We start from the raw sequence: 22,196 nt of genomic DNA, 5'->3' as shown, positions 1-22,196 counted from the left end.
GCGAGGCGCGAGCCCGGTCATTACCCCCCCCCCCCCCGCTCCGACGGGGGGCACACGGCACGGCACACGGCACGGCACACGGGCACCACTAGACCGCCTAGACCACTGGCCAGGTCAGGATGAAAAGGCGGGGAGGGAGGGCCAGAGGCCCCAGAGGAGAGGGCCACCAGGGCCACCCAACGAAAATGGATGAGGGAGAGCCCATCCAGACATAGTAGTGAAAGCACCACACGCTCCGATGGAAGCCCGTCCAGGAATCCGCTCCAATCGGCCCCACACACACACACCGACACGCACGGCACGGACAACACACACACACACATGCACACACACAGACAGGCCAGGCACACGCGAGGATTGTCCGTCGCGGTAGGACCCCCGCCCCGACCCGATACGGTGTCCAATACGAGCACTTACTGCCTCTATAAAAGGACCACACTTTGACAGCGTTCGGGTTCAAACACTCCACGTGCCCCGCGAGGCCCCGCGAGGTGGAGGTCGGGAGACGAGGAGGACTGACGCTCTCGAATCGAGAGTCTCGATCCCGAGCCGCGCCACCCGCCCGGGCCCCGGGCCGGGACGACAGTCGCCAGGCCGCCCGGACTCGACGCGGTGGCCGCGCCAGCCGGGGTGCCTCACCTCACGCGTATCGGTGACACGCTCCTTTTCCGCGAGTGTAAGTGGGTGGCTGGCGTGACAACATCCTCCCCGTGCGCACACGCACACACACACGCGTGCGGGCCACGGCCGCGCCCCGGCTGGCGGAGCACGTCGCCCCAGTGGACGACTTGGCGACGCTGGTGGCAGACCGACTCCGTCCCACTCGCACCTCTCCTCTCCGCGACAACCCCACGCTGCGAGTGCGAGAGAGACAGCCCGCCGGACTGACCTTCTCGCCTCGCGGCGCCCTTTGAGCCACACGTCGCGGGGATTAAAAACCCGGAACCGCGGCGACGCCAAAAAACCGGGATAGGCGTCGTTCGCTTGCCGGGCAGGGACCACGGCACCCTGGATCGACTCGCGACGCGGGACGAGGCACTGTGGCGCGAGGGCGAGAAGAAAGCATTCCTGGAAAGACTCGCGGAACCCGCTGCGGCAGTGGCGCGGCAGTGGCGTGGCAGTGCTGCTGCTGCACCGCGTCGCAAAGGTCACCCGCGGCTGCACGACACCGTACGGCACATGCGGCGGCAGACTGATTCCGAGAGTCGTTTTCGTCGCTCGGTCTCTGTCTAGCAACCAAGGGGCGTCTCGAACCGGTGCGAGAGAGACAGAGCGACGAAAACGACTCTCGGAGTCAGGGTGCTGGCGGCAGCGCGGCGCGGCGCACACGACACCGCCGTGCCGCCGCCGCGTCGCCGCACGCACCCGCCAGCAGCCCAAGACCCCCGCCAGCAGCGAGGCAGCCAAGGGGCGCCGCGCGGCTCGCACGACTCCCGTTTCGTTCCTTTGCGCCCAAAGAAGCAACCAAATAAAGGTCGCCCCGCCGCGGCCGCCGCTGCAGCCGCCTCCACCCGGACTCGGCCGCGCCGGAAATTAGAAATGGCCATTTTCTGGTCGAGGAGCGACGGCTCGCCACTTCCAGTGTGCCGGGCCGCCGAGCTGGGCGCCGACCGGCGGACGAAGCCGAAACGAGCAAGTGACGGACGGCGGGAAGGCGAGATACGAGTGCAGGAAGGCGAGGCGGGTCCCGGCCGGGACTCCCGGCCGAAGAGGAGCAGGAGAAGAAGAGAGAACAAGTGCAAGGAGCGGAAATGTTACCGTCGCGGCCACCAGCGCCACTTGCTTCCGGGCGGACAATGCCGAGGGTGCCTCCGGTGCCTGCTCGGCGAGCCTCTCGGCGTGCTTGTGCTGCTTGTGCCACCTCGTGCCCTGCCAGGCCGGCGGGGCAGGCAGGCCGCCCTGGCCGCGACGCGCTCCGCTGCACATGCACACAGTCGGCTCGGCCCGGCCGCCTTGCCGCCACGCCCGGAGTTGCTTTCAGCGAACGTTTACAGCGCGGAGATGCTCTCCCCCCTCCCGTCCCCCTCCCGCGAGCTTCCTTCCTTCCCACAGCGCCGCGACGTCCACGGCAACGGCGATGACCAAGCGCGACGACGCCCACAACCCGCACACAGACGCAGAACACACTCACAAAAAAATTAATTAAAATTCACAGGCGGCGCTCCAGTCACAATACGATTCGCACGGTGTGGCGGTGCGGCGGTGCCCGCCAACGCGGCCGCCAAGGTCTCGCTGCGGCCGACGCCGGCGGCCCTTATTAAGACCGCATATATATTCATCCGCAGCAGAAGGGCCGCCCAGAGGGCGAAGGACGGCGCGTCCCTTCGGCGTGCCTTTGCCGTGCCTTTGGCGGCGCCGGACCGCCCTTCGAGATGTATCGACGCGATGCAGGCGGAGGGCCCAGGGGGGCCCAGGGGGTGCGAGAGAGACAATGAGCCCTTCCGACCCTCCCCGCCAGGGCCTTCATTGCCTCCATTCCCTGTGACCCGCGGCGACTCGAGTCCGGCGAGGCGGCACTGCACTGCGAACTTGCAGTGCGGCCAGCCAGCCTTCCCGCGCCGCCGCATCGCGCCGCATGGGAACTGCACCGCGATCAAAGTCCCCCTCCCCTCAGCCGCGACCTATCGCGTCGGGAAATCGGCGCCAGAGTGCGTCGCTGTCGCCGCGCAAAACAATATCGCAAGTTCGAACTCGGAGCCCTGCGGCCGCGCGGCCCCGCCACCGCCCCGCCCACGCACTTGGCGTCCTCAATGAGGGCCACGCCCATCGCCATCGCCGGGGCGCTATCGGCGGCCAAGCCGCCATTGCGCGCGCCCTGGGAACGCGGACGCCGATAAGGCCGGAGGCGGCGGAGACAATTCAATTTGGGGCCGCCGCCGACGACGGCGACGGCTAGAGAAAGGTGCAAAGCGGGGCGCGCGAACCAAATCTACGCCATCGCCGAATCTCGGGGCGAGCATCGCGGGGGACGCCCTCTTTCCGAAGCCCTCCCCCTCCCCTCCGCCGCACACCACCGCACACCGGGCAGGCCGCGGCCGACGCGGCGCGGGAATCCAGCCGCGACTGAGCACAGAGTACTGGACAAAACAAAGCGACAAACCGTGTACACTCTCTCACACACAGGCGCGCGCACACATGCACGAGCACGCACACAAACACGCACGCGCGTACAACATCGCGGAGCCCCCCCCCCCCTCCCGGGCCGCAGGTGGGCGATGACACTGACTCCAGCCGCTCCAGCGCGGCCGGACGACAACGCCGCGCCACGCAACAAACCGGGCTGACCAGAACTGGAGACGGCCGGCCAGACTGCGGCACGGCGACGCGGCACGCCGCCACGGCCGAGCCGGAGCGTAGCTGCAGAGCCATGCACAGTGCAACGCCGAAATCACACTCACACACACACACACACACACACACGCGCGCGCGAAACGTGAACCCGACCGATGAGGAGAGCGGCACCGCTGCGAAGGAAACGAAGCGGCGGCCGGCGAGGGCCGAGGACGAGCAGGGTCTACCTGATCCGGGGGAAGTTTTTGCGCCACCTGCTGCGGCATCTTCGGCTGAGACGAATCCTGGAGCTTGAGGCGCAGTTGCTGCTGCTGCAGCTGTTGCTGGCGCTGCTTCTGGTGGTACTCCGGGGGGATCATGAGCAGCCCCTCGTACTTGGGCTTGGCGTCGTGCTGCGGGGGCGGCGGCTGCTGGTAGGGCGGCGGCGCGGGGGCGGGGCCGTGGTTGGGGGCGGCGCCGCCTTGGGCGCTGCGGCTGGGGAAGCTGGCCACGGAGGACCGGCCGCTCGAGGACTGCCCGTTGGAGGAGGCGTAGCCCACGTCCGAGCTCGAGTTGGAGCGCGGGTAGCACGACGAGGCCGGGCCGGCGTGGTGCGGGTTGGGCGACGTCGGGTGCCGGTAGGCGGGGGCCTCGCTGCCCACCGGGCCCACCGCGTACACGGGCTGGGCCTGCGCGCGCTGCAGCGGCGCCTCGCCGTAGAGGCTGCCGTTGTGGATGGGCTGGCTGGTGAAGGGGCCCGCCGGGTGTCCGGGTCGCACCGCGGGGTGCCCGTTGCCGTTGTCAGGGTGCCCACTGTGGGCAGGGTGGCCGTTTACGGGGTGTCCATTGTGAACGTGGTGGCCGTTGACGGGTTGACCACTGTAGACCGGGTGTCCGTTGGCCGGGTGGCCGTTGACGTGCCCGTTGTGGACGGGTGGGCCGTTCGCGAGATAGCCGTTGACTGGGTGCCCATTGTGAGCAGGGTGGCCGTTGACGGGGTGGGCGTTGACGGGGTGGGCGTTGACGGGGTGGGCGTTGACGGGGTGGGCGTTGACGGGGTGGGCGTTGACGGGGTGGGCGTTGACGGGGTGGCCGTTAGCGAGGTGCCCGTTGTGCGCGGGGTGCCCGTTCGGCCTGGCCCCGCCGTGGGACTGGTTCGCCACCCTGGAGGGCTCGTGGCTGGCAGGGGCCGCCGTCCTGGTCAGCGCCACGGGGTTGGGGTGCGCGCTGAGGTAAGGGGCGTGCCCGGCGTGGCCCTGGTGGGCGGAGGCGCGGGCCGAGGCGGCCGAGGCGGCCACGGCGTGCTTCTGCATGGCCACGGCGTCCTCGTACAGCACGGCGCGCGCTTGGTGCAGCCGCTCGCGCTGCCGCTGCTCGCAGTACTCCTGGTACTCCACCAGGTACTTCTCCTGCATCTTGCCGCCGTTCGCGAGCTGCTCCAGGATCACCTCCGCGGTGGGCAGCTCGCCGTCCTTCCTGCGCTGCTTACGGTACCAGCGCAGCCACTGTTCGCGGTGCTGCTCCTGGTGATAGAGGTGGAACTGGTAGTCCCCCGCCACCGCCATCCTCCCCGCATGGCACGCGCAGCACGCGCACGACCGCCAGGGCACCGTAGGCAGCGGCGCGACACGACGCGGCACTACAACAGGACGCGGTACGGCACGCGGCACGCGCGGCAGAGCGGCCGGAGAAGACGCGCACTCTCCAGCTTCCAGGGGCCGCGACGCCGAGCGTGCGTGCGGGCTCCAGGCGGCTCCAGGCGGCTCCAGGCGGGCCTCACCGGGACGGGCTGCAGCAGTAGACTGAGTCTACTCCAGCCAGCCACAGCCAGCCGCGCCAGCCGCCCTGCCCCAGCAGGTGCATGGCCGCCACCGCCACTGCAGCACACCGGCGGCACGGCGGCGGCGAGGCGGAGCGCGGCAGCGCGGCGCGGACCCAGCCAGCAAGCCAGCCTTAGGCAGGACGTTCCATGCCCCCTACTCCAGGCCACTCCAGGCCGCCAGGCTGGAGCCACACAGTAGGGGACGAGGGGCTGGGGGGCTGCAGCCGGGCACGCCTGCCGCCGGCTGCGACGCGCTGCGACGACGCGATGCGACGCGATGCAAAGATCGAGCTCGCGGGTATCGAACCCTTCTCTTCAACTGCCTCCCCTTCCCCTCGCAAACAGGATCCGCCCGGGTCGACGCAGAGCCAGCAGCAGCACACACTGACCGTAAAACGAACGGGTCATTGTTTCACCAGCCAGAAATCACAACACCAGGCACAACGGCCTCCCCGCGCCTTCCAGAGCCTCCAGGTCTTCCAGAGCCTCCAGGTCTTCCAGAGCCTCCAGGTCTTTCAAGTCTCCCAGAGCATCCTGAATTTCCAGAGCTTCGAGCAGTGTAGGCGCTGGAGCCGAGAAGGCCGGGCCATTGGCATTGGCCATTGGCATTGGCCATCGGCAGCCGGGCGGGTCGTCGTGGCTCCTTATCACGCCGCCTCGCCTCGCGTTGGCCGATGGCGTCGCCGCGGCGTCGCGACGCCTCGGGCGCAAGGCGCAGGCCGTGCCGCGGGCCGCAGGGTCGCCAGGCAGGCCGCAGGCCGGGCAGGCGGGGCAGGCTAATGGCTTCCAAGTTCCAGGAGAGCCTCGCTGGAGCTGGAGCGAGCTGGAGCGAGCGCGGCGTGCCCTGCAGTGCCTAGCAGTGCCCTGCCGCCTGGAGGAGGCTCGGGGAGGAGGCGGGTCGCCGCAGGCCCCGCGGCCACGGCCCAGGGGTCACCACGGCCACGGCAGGGCCACGGCCCGCCGCTTCCAGGAGCTTCCAGGATAATTCCAGGCGTGACAGAGGACAGGCTTACGGCAGGATTACAGGGCCGCTGCACGACCCCGGCCCTGCAGCCCGGCAAGCCAGGCCAGCCAGGCCGGCCGCGTCGTGCAAGTCATTATGCCGAGTGGAAGGTCCACACTACGGTCGTGCCTCCCCGGCCGGCCGGACCGCCGTTTTCAAAACACACAAAACGACGACGACGCCAAAACGAGGGGAAACGCCGAGCAAACAAGCAGCGGGATTCGAACCCGGGGCCTCGCGGCCAAGCACGCGTGACAAGTCTCTGGCAAAACTTGACCCTGACCCTGAACCCCGAGCGCGGGACCGGCCGTCGTCGTGGTTGCAGGCGTTGCAGGGACGCAGGGCGGAGGGCCGGCCGAGGCTGCGGGGGAAGGGGAAGGGGGGGCTCCCTTCGTGTTCCCACCAGTGTGTAGGAATTATAAGTGACTCGGGTAATGACTTGCCCCCTCCCGGCCCTCCCCCCGATCCTCGATCCCCCCTTCCTTTTTCCTTTACCTCTTCGGCCGGCGCGCACACACACACACACACACACACACACACACACACACACACACACACGCACACACACGCACACACACACGCACAGCCGGACCCCCCACCCCTCCAACCCACCTGTCGGATGGGCGGATGGGCGGGCGCGGTTGGGTGAGCAAGGAAAAACAAGTGGAAGAGAAGAAGAGCAAGACGAAGTCGAAGGCAGGGAGGGGGCAAGGGGGGACGCCACTACACGCCAGCAGCGTCCCTGGTCGGCTTGGTCGTACCTATACGTGCCCCATGGCCCTCCCCCTCCTCTTTCCAGTAGCGCGGCAGCGCGGTAGCCCGGGAAGGGCCCAAGACGATGGGTGTCCCCCGGGACGACGTGGCGTGCCTCGGCAGCGCAGGGCGCGGGAGGGACGGGGACGGGAGTCAGAAGAGCCCCGATAGGGTTAGTGGTGGTATTAGTACCCGCGGCGGGGCTGGCGGGGGCCTGGCCTCCAGGGCCGGGAGGTCGAGCAATCTAGACGCCCCGACCGGTCCGGCCGTTCCGAGCCACGCGGCGCGGCGCACGGTGATGCACTCCGTGAGGTGCTCCAGAGAAAGACCCGATCACCTCGCCCCGATGCTCGCTCGCCCCGATGCTCCAGACCTCTCAATCGGTGGCGGCGGTACTGACGGTGGGCCGCCCGCCTCAACTCAATCACGCGCCTCCGGCCGTCCGGTCGAGCCGAGCACTACGAGCACTTCCAGCGACCCATCGCTGTACAGTGAGCCAGAAGGCCGGTGGAGGCGGTCAGAATCCCGGACGCGTTTTTGAGCTCCAGAGTCGCTCAATGGGACTCGAACCGATCGTGCGACCCCACCAACGGATTGCTCTCCGAACGAGGAATCTATTGGTGGGGTTACACGTTCGGTTCGAGTCCCATTCAGCGACTCTGAATCTCAAAACGCGTCTAGAATTTTGGGCGCCTGCGCCCGTCTTCTGGCCTCTGGCCCACTGTGGATCGGTTCCTCCGCCGACGTCACGGACCAGGGCTCGACCCGACCCGACGCCCCGCGACGCGTCGCGCTCGGCTGACCCGCGACGCACACCCACAGACACAAAGACACGCACACAATCCAACAGGGCTGCACTCGACGGTAACGTCGTGGGTGCCCCGCCCCGCCCCGCCCCGTTTTTCCGCTTCTTCCTCCTGCCGAGCGACTCCGGGCCACAGCCGCTTCGTCGCTCCGTCTCTCTCGCACCCCGACGGGGCAAACCAGCGAGTGCGAGGGAGACGGAGGGAAGGAACGACTCTCCGGAAGCAGCCCGCCGGACTCGCTTCGGGGAATCCGTTCACACGCTCATCCATCCATCATCGCATTCATTTCCCAACAGAGCAAACGAGTGCAGAGCGCGGAGCGTGGCCGGTCAGCCCGCCAGGCCTACAGTGGCGCGGAGCGTCGCCATCGCCAGTGCAGCGACTTCGTTGCAGGACAAGCAAAACAGACAAGAAAAGCGCCCAGGAGCGCTTCGGCCGGCCGAAGCCATAACCGCGGCGCGAGCTGCACTCTGAGTTCGAACGGTCGCCACCCGTCTCTCTCGCACTCCTCAGGGCGCCCCGCGAGTGCGAGAGAGACGGGGCGACGAAAGCGAGTCGGCCGCGCACGGGCGCAACTATCACTTGACAGCAGCGCATGCATAAATCATGCCGGGCTGCGCCGCGCCGCCTTTCGCAAGGCCCGACTCGATTACACCTTTCCAGAAAAACGGCGGCAAAAATCCACGCCGCCTTCTCCCTCCTCGGGGTAATTAATAGGAAACCACATACAGACGAGACACACAAACACACGCACACACGAGTGGGAAGAAACGGGGCCACGGCTACGCCAACGACCCGCGCGCCACGCCACGACCCGCCACGCGTTTAACTATGTGCTACACAAACGCAACACGGGTCGACTCGCCTGCAGGCCGATTCCGAGGGGGAGGCCCCGTCGGTCCGTCTCTCTCGCACCTGTACGGGACGCCCCATGGGTGCGAGAGAGAGAGAGAGAGAGAGAGAGAGAGAGAGAGAGAGAGAGAGAGAGAGAGAGAGAGAGAGAGTGCCACTCGGAATCAGCTTGCTGGCGATACCTTCAAAACCCCACCGTCCCTGGGCTCCGCGGCCCGCAGCCCGCGCCCCGCCGACAGAGACTGACGACCCGGATTTAATTGTTACAAGATCGTTATCGCAAAAGGGGCGGCTTTACGGACTTGGGTGTGCGAGTGTGTGGAATGGATGTACTCGTGTGCGCGGTGCAGGAGGGGGGAAAGGGGGGGGGGGGGAGCAGGTCCTTCTAAATATTCCTCCGGCGCGCGACGGCCAAATCGTAAACCAGCGCGTTCGTGACGGCCGCGGAGGCCGGCGCTGTCTGTCTCCCCGGCAGGTGCGAGAGAGACAGAGCGACGAAAACGACTCCCGGAATCAGTCCACACCGCAGGGCAGGGCAGGGCGGCCTTGCATGGCCTTGCACGCGTTGTCGTCCTGCCGGAAACGAAGATTCCTCGATATCGATACGCCGCGCCGCCCCTCCCGTGCGCCATGCGTCGCTAAACTGTCCCGGGCGCCGTCCTCGACGTGGGCGACCCCGCCGGGGGCCTTGCCCCGCCAGCACCGCCAGCCAGCAGACTCAATCCGAGAGTCGTTTTCGTCGCAGTCTCACTCGCACTCATGGAGCGTTCCGCGTAGGTGCGAGAGAGACAGAGCGACGAGGACGACTCTCGGAGTCAGTCCACAGCCCGTGCCGGAAAGACGAAGCCGCCCCCTTGCGACCTTCCGTGCAGGGCCGCACTTCCCCGTCCGCCGCGGTCGCGTGCCGCGTGCGTGCCGCGTGCGTGCCGCGTGCGTGCCGCGTGCGTGACATGCCTGCACCGCGCCGCCGACCTCCGCGACCCGCTCCTTCTCCTCGTTCGCAGCCAATCAGGGCAATCGATGCCAGAGCGCCCCGTCCGCGGCCGACGACCAAAATAATTAAACTCGCGAAAGCCGAAGCCCGCGGCTGTGCGGTCGTCCACCCAGCAGCGCGCGGGTCGGCCGGCTGACTGTGACGTCTCTCTTCCTGTCTCTCTCGCACTCACGGAGCGTCCTGTACGGGTGTGAGAGAGACAGAGCGACGAGACGCCCCGTTCGGAGTGCCGGGTCGCGCGCAGCAGCGCCCCTGCGCGGCGGGGCACTTGAAGACGAGGAGACCGCGGCTCCCACGGCTATGATGCACTTTTAATTGCGCGTGACGGCGAGTGGCCGCGGTGCCGCGCTCCAGCTCCAGTACGCCGGCCAGTTTGTCGTTACGTTTTAATCAAGGGTGCGGCATTTAAAGGGCCTCCTGGCTGATGGCCCGGCAGGCGGCCGCACAGTGGGCCAGAAGCCCGGTGGAGGGAGGCGGCCGAAATTCTAGACGCGTTTTGAGCTCCAGAGTCACTAAGCGGAACTCCAAGCGAGCGTGTGACCCCACCTATGGATTCCTCGTTCGGAGAGCGATCCATTGGTGGGGTCACACGTTCGGTTCGAGTCCCATTTAGCGACTCTGGGGCTAAAAACGCGTCTGGAATTTTGGCCGCTTCCACCGGTCTTCTGGCCCACTCTGCCGCGCAGTTGCATTCCCTCCAGATTGTTATGTCCCCCGCGTCGCGTCGCGGCGGTGCTCGGTGCGCTACGGCGGCATCCTTCACAAAGCAGCCCACGTGGCCACAATCCGCCGCCAGGCAGGTGCACCGAGCGCGCCGAGCAGGCCGAGCGCCTCGCCGAGCGCCCAGAAGCAGGGGGCGGGCCGCGCGGGCGGGGCACCTCGCCGACGGCCGACGGCGGACGCCCCACACACGGAAGCCGCGCCAGCAGACTGATTCCGCACAGCGCGGCCGTCGGTCTGTCTCTCTCGCACCGGTACGGGGCTCCCCATGAGTGCGAGAGCGAGACACCTCCCGCGAAAGAGACCTCTCTCTCTACTCGGAATCAGTGTCCAGGGCGTGGCTGCTCCACTCAAGGGGGTGGACAGCCGCCTCGGCCAGCTTGACGGCCAGCACGCGGGGCGGCAGGCTCACTCCGCTGCTATCTCTCTCTCGCACTCGTCGGGCGTCCCGTAGGGGAGCGAGAGAGACGGAGAGAGAGCAGTGGCGCAGCGGGGTCAACAACTCGCTCGCCATTTCACACCGCGGAGCCGCGGAGTGCATCGATTCCAAGCGCCGCCGCCACGCTGCCGGCGATGGGGCGTGGCGGGGCGTGGCGGGGCGTCGCGTCGCGTGGCGCGCAGAGTGCAGTGGACGCACGCCACGCATCGTGCGGCACGGTCCAGCGCGACGCCACGCGACGCGGTACGGCGGTGCGGTGCGACGGCATTCCGTCAGTCAATGACGGTGACGCCACGGCACGCCACGCCGGCCCGCGTCCAGTCCATCCAGAGAGGACCCCTCCCCTCCCAGTGTCGCCGTCTCTAACTGAGGTACGCGCACCTGCCAGGACCGGCCCACGTTTATTGCCAATCTCAGTCAGCACCTTCACCACCTGCCTGGCTGCCTGGCCCAACCTCGGACTAAAGACATTCACCGGCGCCGCGCGCCACGCTCGGCCGCGGGACAATCAGCCCCACTCCCAAACAACAACGGCAACGAAAAAAACGAAAACAACAGACGAAAAAGAAGCAAACAAACAAAAAGAGCAACCTTGTTGGGCCTGCAATGAACCAGCAAATAAGCCTTACCTTGGCGGCGACGATGCTGAGGCCCATGCCGTTGTTGGACTTGTGCAGCTTGATGACTTGGTACTCGGGCTGCTGCTGCATGGCCGGCTGGAATCCGCTCGAGCGGTTGCTCATGGCACTTGGGCTCCTCGCCTGCGAGAGCGAGAGAGGCGAGTCAATTATTTCCCACTCTCCCAACCGCCGGCCGTGTTTCATCCGCGGCCTGGGCGGCTCTTGCAGTGGCGTACTGCGTACGGTGGGGTAGAAGACCAATGGAGGCGGCCGAAACTCTCGACGCGTGTGGAGCTCCAGAGTCGCTAAACAGGACTCGAACCGAACGTGTGACCCCACCAATGGATTCCTCGTTCAGAGAGCAATCCATTGGTGGGGTCACACGTTCGGTTTGAGTCCCGTTCAGCGGCTCAGCAGCTGAAAACCCCCGGTCTTCTGGCCCACTGTGCTGTGTGCTGCTTGCTCTTAGTACTCACCCCGGGGTGGCCCTCCTGCATCTGGTACACTGTCCACAGCCCGCTGGACGTGGGCTGGACCGTCATGCGGCACAGCGCGGCGTGGCTGAGCGGCGCCAGGAAGTCGGCGAGGCCCTGGGGGACGCCTCGCACCACGTCGCAGCTGTAGCCGTCCTCGGGCAGAAGGAACGGCAGCTGCAGCAGCGGCTCCTCCGTCAGCTGCACCTCCCGGCCGTCTGTCCGCGCCAGCTCGTCCGCCACGTTCTCCGCGACCTGCTCGGGGAGGAGACGCAAGCAGGCCGAGAATGTAGCCACCAGTCGCAACGCCCCCAAAAAACACGAAGCGCCCACAGTGACGTCATTTTGATGTCAATATCACAAATTTTCATAAAAATTTCTAACAAAAAAAAGGCATTATTTTGACGTCAGTATGATGCCAAAATCACAAATTTTAGTAAAAATTTCTAACACAAAAAAAAACATTATTTTGACATTATTTTGACTTCCTTTGACTGCTTCGTAAGCGTTTCGAGTACTTTGGGTCACACTACCACAGCATCAAAAAGGGGAGGAAAGTTGGGTGATTCCGCAACCCGGCAGAGTTAGAGGTCTGGTTAGAGCAGCCCATGATCACCTTACCCACCACCTGGCTCAGTAAGTTCAATGCCATGTTAGTCAAAATAGCAAACAGAAAACATTTAGGAAACAAAGACGGCTTCAGACGTGTTAGCCAGAAATGGAAAGAATGAATGAAGCATCATCGGCGGAGAAAATTTGAATGGGCATTGAAAGACTGGCCAGGCAAAACCAAAAATGGAACGTACCCTCACCACATTCTCCACTAGCTCAGGTGACAGACGTGGTTCATCTGGAGCAGGTTGGTATTTTGTAAGAAGTGCTCTTAATTGAAGTGAGTTCAATTTAAAACACGTTGAGCTTATAGTTGCTAAATCATCCGCTGTATACTTTGGTGCCTGAAAAGGAATAAAAATCATACAGGTCAGGTCATTTAGACATTCACTCACAATTCAATTTTGAGAAAATCACAAGGTTTAATTTCTTACCTGCAGTAAGTGAGCAGCTTGAATTATCCTAGCCAAATGGCAGTCTGCAGCCAGCTCCAAACCTTGTCTCTCAGCCCAAACCTCCAGTTGGGCCAACCTTGCCTTAAATCTAAGTCCCCAAGCACGAGAGCAGAAACACACGCTTGATGCTGGTGATGGACTGGTAACAACACAGTTGAATGCCCACACATTGACAAAGTGGAACAGCTGTGAGAACAGCTGAATGGTTAGCGCCGCGTTAACACGGCACCGCCGCAGCAGGCTCATCGTGTTGGTGAGCACTTGCAAAACCTGCCACAAGAAAAAATAAACAATGAGGCACAAAAAAAAAAAAAAAAAAAAACAAAGAAATAAATAATTACGCAGCAGTTTCAGTTTTTTAGACATGTTGGAGGGGCTTTTACAATAATTTTACAATACTTACGGATCCATTCTCTTCATCTTGTAAATCATCCCTTTCTGACATAAAAGATGGCATAACAGCTGATAATTCTCCTTGTAAACACGAGACTAAATTTCTAAATGCCATTTGCACTGCTTCTGCTAGAATATCTTGGGCATCCAGAGAAAAGGCCGAAACATGTCGGTCTGACTTTAAGAAATGAAGCAGTTCTGATGCATTTGCCATCCAGAATGCCAAGGAAAGGGAGTCTGAGTACCGTTCCTAAAAAAAGCACAACATGGTTAGAGTAAATTCAGATCAAACATGCAGATTCCTAGATTTAATTGAACAATAAAGACAGCTTACTTGGATAACATTTTGGATCATGGCGGCTACTCTTGCCAGCAAAATTGTCAGCCTATCTGCTCGCTCTGTGGGTGTTAAGTCAGGCTGGTAGTGGGTTGATGCTCTGTAGCGAGCAGCCAGGTACAATGTGTATGTTGGTGCTAACTTGAGCCCGACAGCATTTGGGTCCAGGTCGGTAATAATGGCATGCAAGAATGCTTCTTCCGTCTCTTCTCTGAATTCAAGGACGGCAGGGAGGATGGCATCAGAGCCTCTAGGATATCGCTCATAATTGGATAGCCTGAAAAAAAATTAATGATAGTTGGTGAGAAATAAATCTTAACAAGTACATCTTGATCAATGAACAGAAAACAAACAACATGACACTGATGACAAAAACAAGAATTGAGGCAAACAAAAATTGCAGAAACATGCCAAGCACACCAAAATACAAGATAGGAGAAATGAAAACAACTGTATTACCTATTTCCATCTCGACTACTGCAAACAGATCGTTGAGACCGTGTTTCATCTTTGTTGCCAAGGCTGGACGTTGAAACTGTTTCTACATTTCCATCCACATCAAAGGTGGTCTCGTAATTCTGCGTACTATTACCACCAGGCATGCCTGATGTACTGTTTAGGACACCAGAGGGAGAGGTGGGTTCTTCTCTTGATTGTCTGCGGTTGATAGCGTGCAGTGCATAACAAATAATAATAAAGTAACAATAAAAAAATAACAAAAAATAGTTTACAAAGCACAAGTGTTCTAGAAGCATTGCAGTTAGTGCACAAAATAACACTACTGAATGAATGAACATTTCAGTGCCGCCAGTTTAGTGCGTTGCAGTGACTGGAACCTCCCTAAGCAATACTGACCTGTCATACGAGTATTCATGAGCTAGCCGTTGCCTGTTTCTGTCCTCGAAGTTGGGGTCAATAAACCTGAAGTTGTGAAGCCTTCCAAATTTGACTGTGGCTCCATTCTATGGAAACAGAGAAGACAGAATTAAAACCCCGCTCACAACAATCACTCTCTTAAAATTATTTAAGAAAAGCTACAAATTATTAGAAGAGAATCATCAGCTGCACCAGGGGCCGGCTTTGCAACACGAATTTCGTGGCGGCGACCCTGGTGGTCGTGATGACCCTGGTGGCAGTGATAACACGACGCGCCGCACCTGCAGGATGGTGGTCTCGTAGATGCGGACGTTGTTGACGTAGGTCTCGGCGTCCCTGCTGCACGGCGTCACCGTCACGATGCCCTCGGTGTGAGCCACGACGCAGTGGCGCGGCATCACGTGGGGGCCGTGCAGCGTCAGGCACTGCGACTGGGACTGCATGGCCTGGTGGCCGTTGACGGGCCGCTCGCTGCCCACCTCCGTCACGTTGAGCTGCAGGCGGTGGCGCTGCGGCGTGGCCGACATCATGTCCGTGCCGTCTGCGGAGAGGGACAAAATCAAGTTCAAGTTAGGGGTTCCAACTCGGTGTCAATGAAGTTCAAGTTAGGGGTTCCAACTCGGTGTCAATGAAGTTCAAGTTAGAGGTTCCAACTCGGCCTCAATCAAGTTCAAGTTCGGGGTTCCAGCTAGGTGTCAATGAAGTTCAAGTTAGGGGTTCCAACTCGGCCTCAATCAAGTTCAAGTTCGGGGTTCCAGCTATGTGTCAATCAAGTTCAAGTTGGAGGTTCCAACTCGGTGTCAACCAAGTTCAAGTTAGGGATTCCAACTAGGTCTCAATCAAGTTCAAGTTGGAGGTTCCAACTCGCAGCCTCGGTTTGGTAGTCCACAGGGGAGCCTTGACCCACAAGGCACAAATAAGACCCAACATCCATTCATATTTTGGCAAAAAGTTAAAAAAAAATTATGTAGGCGCACTTTTTTTCTCAAGCATAATTTAGGCGCACTTTTTTCTAAAACACAACTTCACTTTTTTTCTCAAGCATAATTTAGGCGCACTTTTTTCTAAAACACAACTTAAGTAACATATTTTCTTTTAAATGGTACAAAAACTATAACAGAGTGCCGGTGAAGCAGCCCGTTTCCACTGAGAACGCCAACATACAGGTAAGAAACTTGAATTTTTTTTTGTAATACGTATGACAGTGTACTGGTGGCGCAGCACCAAGAAAATAGAAACCCAATCTTTTTCTAGTGGGACAGTGTGCCGGCGGCGCATGCGCTGCAGCACGGCACTCGGCCGCACTCGGCAGGGCGGCGGCGTCACACCAAATTGGGGCGACCATAATTCAGAACGCAGCTTCAGTCGATCAAAGCGGATCAATACATACGGTGGCGGCCAGACATGTCGCCCGTCTCGAAACAAGGCGAAGCTACGACGGCCCCGCCCCGCCCCGCCACAGTGCCTTCGTCGCCGTGTCTCTCTCGCACTCATGGGGCGTGCCGTAGGGGTGCGAGAGGGACAGAGCGACCGAATCAGCCTGCCGCCTGGCCCAGCCCCGCCACGCCACTACGCCTGCCTGTGTCCTACGTCCTACGTCGCCGTATGGCGCATCACCGTGACCCACTTCCACGTCCACCCCGTCCGCGCCTAGGGCCAGTGCCTCGCCCCGGGGCCGGCTCGACAGCACCCAACTAGACCCATAATGGGACTAAGCAGGGCTGTACACTGATTCCGAGAAAACGCTTTCGTCGCGCTGTGTCCCGTCGCGTCGCGGGAACCCTTTGAGTGAGAGAGAGACAAAGCGACGCTAACGACCGGACCCTCAGCCAGACGCCCCACAGCCGCGCCGCCGGCGTCGTTGCTTGTTCCTTACCGGGGTTGAGCTCGAGGAAGAAGGGCATGTAGGTGTCGTCGTAGCGCCCGTCCGCGTCCACGCCCTCCAGGCCGTCCTTGCCCCACTTGCCCGCCTGCTGCGGCTTCTTCTTCCGCTTCCGAGGGTGGTAGTCCGCGGGCCGCCGCCGCACGTGGAACATGATGGAGCCTGCAGCAGACAAGAGAACACAAACGTCAGCAAACTCGAAAAGCAAAAATTCCAGGCACACTGTAAATGTCTTACGGTGAAAGGCTGCACCAACATATTATGGTGGAGATTTTCTCCATAATACCAACGAAATTCGTCAAAATATCTATAAGGAACAGTGAGTTCTCAATGGTATGTTACGAAGTCAGCTGCACCACCATAATATGGAGAATCTTCACTGTACAACATTTGGAGTGCAGTAACAAGGAAATAACAAAAAACATTCCGAAACGTAGGTTGACAAAAACGGGGTCACATAAGAAAAACACTAAAAACTAAACTTCAGGGGGAAAAGTCGATGCAAATCAAGAGTTTGGACACTCAGGACTCAGGCGTTCAGAATATTCCACTATAAATCCGATACAACCCCCGCGCCGCCCCGACCACTAAGCAGTGTTTCCTGACCACAACGCCCCCGTCCCCGGTGTGAAGTTGAAATCGGCAGAAACATTAAAATCGACCGCGACATTTCGTTTCAGTCGCCGCCCGACGCCGTGACAGCCGCACGCCCACTGCCCACTTGGAGGCCGCGCGCGTGTGTCCGTGTGTGTGCGAGAGAGCGCGAGCAACAAAACCATCATCGTAAAACCCGGGGCCCGTACACGGATGTAAGTGGCGCAGTGGCCGGGCTCCCGAACCAGAAAACAACGGCCGTTGGGCGCACGCGAGGCGACGCGTGGCGCACAGTGGGCCAGAAGACCGGTGGAGGCGGTCAAAACCCTAAACGCGTTTTGAGCTCCAGAATCGCTGAACGAGACTCGAACCGAACGTGTGACCCCATCAATGGATTGCTCTCCGAACGAGGAATCCATTGGTGGGGTCACACGCTCGTTTCAAGTCCTGTCAAGCGACTCAAGGGCTCAAAACGCGTCTGGAGTTTTGTCCGCCTCCACCGGTCTCTGGCCCACTGCGTGGCGTGTTGCTGCGACCTCCAAGCGCACAGCGTCATCGACGACAACGAGACTTCTTTCATCCCTCCAATACACCAGAAAAAAGGCCACGCCCTAGAATGCCGCCCCCGCGCCTCGCAGAGCCTCCCGGGCAAAATGCCGGGCCAGGCCTGCCCCTCGGCCAGCCCGCGCCGTATCATTGCGTGGCTGCGGTGGAACGCCTCCTGCCGAGCCATTCCCAGGGACCGTCGCTCTGTCTCTGTCGCACTCACGGGGCGTCGCGTGGGGGTGCGAGAGAGAGGCACAGCGACGGACTGCAAAGGTCATCCTGGCCGGCTGTGCCGTGGCTGTGCCGTGGCTGTGCCGTGGCTGTGCCGTGGCTGTGCCGTGGCTCTGCCGTGGCTCTGCCCACATCATTCGACCGAACACGAAGGGCGGGGCCGGCCGGGCCAAAGTCCCCGTCGGAGCGCTGCGGCCGCCCTGCGATCACTCCGGCCCGCGATTCAAGTTTAAAGAGCGGCGCGCTAGGAAATCAGGGCGGCAGTCGCAGGGCGAGAGCTGCGGCGCAAACCTTGACCGAGGGGAGGGCGGGTGCATATAGATCATCCGGCGCGTCCATTCGGCTCTTTTTTATTTCCGTCGCGCTGGGGAAAAAGCCGCAACCGCAGATTTGCATTTCGATTGGGCCGCTTTGCGGCATGACCGTGCATGGCGGTGGCGGCGCACAGTGGGCCAGAAGATCGGTGGATGATGCGGTCGAAATCCCGGACGCGTTTCGAGCTCTGGAGTCGCCAAATGGGACTCGAACCGAACGTGTGACCACACCAATGGATTGCTCTCTGAACGAGGAATCCGTGGGGTCACCAGTCCTGTTAGGCGACTCTGGAGCTTAAAACGCGTCGAGAGTGTTGGCTGCCTCCACCGGACGTCTGGCCCACTGTGCGGCGCGGGGAAGCCCCAAGCCAATACATGGAGCCTGCCGACGTCACCACCGCCACGTCCATAGCGTTAAATCGCACGTCACCCAGGCTAGCGACACCCACTACACCCAGACACAGCTACACCCCCGCACAGGGTTAATAATGAACCACGGCACCCCCGCCGGGCCCGCCAGCCCACCAGCAGCCCGACGCTAAAAGTGGCTGCGCGAATCATTGCGGCCTGGAGGGAGGGAGACAGACAGAGCCGCCAGCTCGCCGACAACGAATACACTACTTTGGTCGTCTCGTCTCTCTCGCACTCTCGGGGCGTCCCGGCGATGTGAGATAGAGACAGAACGACGGCGAGCCCCGCTCGGAATCGGCTTTGCAGACCCTCCCTCGGCGCGCCGGGCCTGTCGCGTACACTGTATAGCGTGACGGTTATCAATACATGAGCACTATTAAGGGCCGTGCTAATGACAGGTTCCCGCCCCTGGACGGGCCCCGTCCCCCGGCCCGAGCTTCGGCCCCACTGAGCCAGCCTGTCAGTCTGTTTGTCCATCCGCAGAGTTCTCACTAGTTCTCCATTGCGCTTTTAACAACTTTTTATCGTAGAATATCACAAAAATTACCAAAATTCAAAAGTTTCAAACAAATTAAATTATTTGAATTTCGATCGATTTTCTCCATTGGCTTTGCTCTGACTTTACTGATCCAAAATTACTATCTGAACGCTTGGTCTCTCCAACAGGGTTGAAAAAATCTTAACTTAAGAAATTTATATTTTTTACGGCGACCATATTTTTTAATGACAAGTCCTGCTTTTCCCGCTCGTTTTCTAGTCTTCTAGCCTGTAAGAACCCTGACCTGCCCGTCTGTCCGACGGAGGGCGCACTGCCCGACGCATCATTGCAATTATTTCGTGACCCCGGCCGTCGCCCCCGACCGGGACGCGAACCCGAGTCAGTCGCGTGCAGGGTGGTGGTCAGCCCGACGCCGAACTGTTGAATTCCGTTTTGTCCGCCGCAATCGGCGCCGCACTGCTAATGGCTGCAGCGACACAGCGACGCGCGTACGGCGCCAAGGTCAGCGTGGCCGGGGCGCCATTCATTTTTCACGGCACGGCACGGCAGGGCACGGCGACATGTGGTGGGCTCGCCCCGCTCGGCGCGGCCAAGGCGCCCAGGGCGGCGGCAGTGACGTCAACGCATAGGTACACTAATTAATTAATTTCATCAACGACGAGGCGTGACCCAGGCCGTCAGGCCGTCCGGGGGAGGGGCTTGGCCGGCACGCCGTCACACACAGACACACACACACACACTGGTACACGTTCGATCACGGCCAAGACCGCGACTCTATCGGATCTAACCCCGATAGGAGACGGTCGCAAGGGCAGAGTCCTCCCTTGGCACCCTGCTCACGCGTTTCCGGCGTGTTTCCTGTCTCTGCGTCCGCTGGCTGGCCACAAAACAGAGCTGTCCTGAGCGAGACTGATCCCGAACAGCAGTGTCACGGGATAGGCGCACTTAAAACCTTACGATGTACTTTGAGCACATATAAGGTAAAAACTACTCAGTTGGTCTTACGAAAAATTGTTAGTAAACTACATACATGTACGAACGTGTACGAAGCATTTTCATTGTAAAATAATGTTTTAACAGGCTACTCTTTTCGAAAGGCCTAAAATAGTCTGTAAAGGTTCGAGAGTGGGTCGTCGAGGCGCCACGCTGTCGAGCCAGGCGGTCCATCCTGCAGGGCAGTCCGACGTCTCGCCCCGACCCCGAGCCTTTATGCGCTCACTGACCCGCGCGCCGCGCCACGCCGCGCCACGCCGTCTCAAAGGACTCCGTTTTAATTCCTCCGCGTGACGCGCTGCGTGTCCCCGAGGCGTGCCAAAAACCGACCAGAAGGTGGACTACCCTCACCGGGTTCGTCACCGGAGAGAGAGAGTTTTAGCCAACCTAAGTTTGTTGTCCAATTAAAAAAAAAAAAAAAAGACCACAACTACTACACGTGCATGACACACAAGACACGCCTACTTGCTGGTGCTGGCGTAGGTTTAGCAGTCACTTTTTGAAAGTCTAGATGCAGGATGACTGCGTCAAACAAAAACTATCAAAAACGGTCCAAAGTTAATAATCAGGGCTCACATCGGATTTTCATTCTCTCCGCAGGTAAAAATGTCTAGTTTTTCTCGACTCTTTTTCAAATTTTACGGGCACTCCCAGAGCAAAATGAATGCAGCGTTCACCCGTGCCGCGTTTAAAATCCGCACATTGATCAACTTTATTAATTATCCCTGACCTATATCAAATTTCCTTGACAATCCAGCGCCCCACGACTTTCCGAAATTTTCCCTGATTTCGCTGACCGAACCCTCAAAAGGCGAACGCGCCACGTACCCAGCACCACCTCGGTGGACGCGTTCCGGAGCCGAAAGTTGGTGTAGGAGCAGAGGCCAATCATGGTGACGGCTCACAGTGGCGTGCCGGCAGCCCGGCCGATGGCCGATTCGTCCGAAGGGCGGCGCGTCTGGCGAACGTCTGACCGAGCCAGCGGGCCGGACCGGCCGGACCCGCCGCCCCACTCCCCGCTGGAGAGCCGCCCTGGCCGCCCCCCCCCCCCCCCCCCCCGCCCGGAGCGGCACGCACTAGCCGCCACTAGCCGCGACAGGCCCAATCCAGAAAGCCAAATTAGAAAAGGACAAAAGCAAAAAGCGACAAGCCTTGGATCTGGTAAAACCTCGCGCCGTGCGGCCAAGCACCGCGTCAGCCTCGGCGTCAGTTGGGCCTTATCAGCGAGACCCCTGCTTCGTGCACGAAGTGGCGCCATGAACGCAAAGTTATTTTGGGAACGATGTTCCTGATTCCATCTATCACACCTGTCTTCACTGGCCCTCTGTTTACCATGTCCAGCTCCAGAACAAAGCCCTAGATTCCGTCTTGGTGACTGACGAAGACACGCGGCGAAAACACATCAACGAAGCCTTCCAAAATCCGTTTCATGTTCAAAATGCAATGTTCAGAAATTCGAAGACAGACTCTGCAGCAGCGAGCACTACGCAGCAGCAGCACTGGCCTCCCCACTCAAGTTCAGCCGGCAGGAGCCCTTAATGGTAATGGTAATGGCGGCGTAGCCCACCAGCCAAGGCGGCCAGTGCGGCGCGTTGCCTATCCTCCGTTTCGCGGGCGCTCCACTGTAGGACTCGGGGCTCCACTGCGAGCCGTGCAAAGCGCCTGCAGAATTCCGACCCACATAATGATTCAGACGATCATTTTGTCGACCTGTCTTTCCCACACTCTTATAGAGAGCCTTATGAGTGCGACAGAGACAGAGCGACGAAAGGACTCGACTGGCGAAACCCCGCGAGTACGACAGACAACCTCTCCAACCTGAGGTTCCGTTTGCTCGCCTCGACCCCAGAGGCAGAGCGCTGAAGCAGGGCTCCCGGCGTCACCGTCGTCCTCGTCGTCAAGGCGATCACCCCAAAATCACACAAAAAGCAAAGAGGGGCGCAAACAGCGCCGAAAGTTTCCCTTTCTCGTTCCCCCGGATTCTGGGGTGTTTGCCGCCCGCTACGGCAGCCTCCGCGCCTCGTGTGGACTTTACAGTGGCGTCATACATTTTCCACGAGCAGCGGACCGATTCGGAACAGCGCCTTCGCCGCCGTCTCTCTCGCACTCAAGGGGCACCCCGTGCAGGTGCGAGAGAGACAGAGCGACAAGGCGCCGGACGGGCCGAGCGCGGCGGCCTCGGCGTCGCCAGGCAGTCTCCGGGGACCCAATTGTCCAGGTCCAGGGTCTCATTGAACGCGCCTGGAACCGGGAACGGCGGGGCGCGCGGCTGCTTCCCAACGGTAGCTCCGTCTCTCTCGC

The 22,196-nt window shown here is 60.8% G+C and overlaps 1 protein-coding gene across 7 annotated transcripts in view; it reads right to left on the bottom strand.

The window, feature by feature from the left end:
* The window catches only part of LOC117638898 (afadin), a 114,791-nt gene that overhangs the window by 16,388 nt on the left and 76,207 nt on the right, over positions 1–22,196 (bottom strand). For 6 of the 7 annotated variants that reach the window (XM_034378276.1, XM_034394443.1, XM_034374909.1 and 3 more), the window contains 10 exons: positions 16,302–16,469; positions 14,707–14,966; positions 14,405–14,511; positions 14,009–14,206; positions 13,547–13,826; positions 13,223–13,462; positions 12,799–13,089; positions 12,559–12,708; positions 11,756–12,007; positions 11,289–11,420 (listed from right to left, as the gene is read on the bottom strand). In XM_034378276.1, coding sequence (XP_034234167.1) covers positions 11,289–11,420; positions 11,756–12,007; positions 12,559–12,708; positions 12,799–13,089; positions 13,223–13,462; positions 13,547–13,826; positions 14,009–14,206; positions 14,405–14,511; positions 14,707–14,966; positions 16,302–16,469 — 2,078 coding nt within the window. The remainder of the gene's footprint in view (positions 1–11,288; positions 11,421–11,755; positions 12,008–12,558; positions 12,709–12,798; positions 13,090–13,222; positions 13,463–13,546; positions 13,827–14,008; positions 14,207–14,404; positions 14,512–14,706; positions 14,967–16,301; positions 16,470–22,196) is intronic. The other variant, XM_034400402.1, reaches the window with a different exon arrangement.

This window comes from Thrips palmi, unplaced genomic scaffold (genome assembly GCF_012932325.1).
Source record: "Thrips palmi isolate BJ-2018 unplaced genomic scaffold, TpBJ-2018v1 HiC_scaffold_1, whole genome shotgun sequence".
NCBI classification, from domain to species: Eukaryota; Metazoa; Arthropoda; class Insecta; order Thysanoptera; family Thripidae; genus Thrips; species Thrips palmi.
Note: the sequence above shows the minus strand (reverse complement) of the source record. Positions and strands in the feature narration are given on the sequence as shown.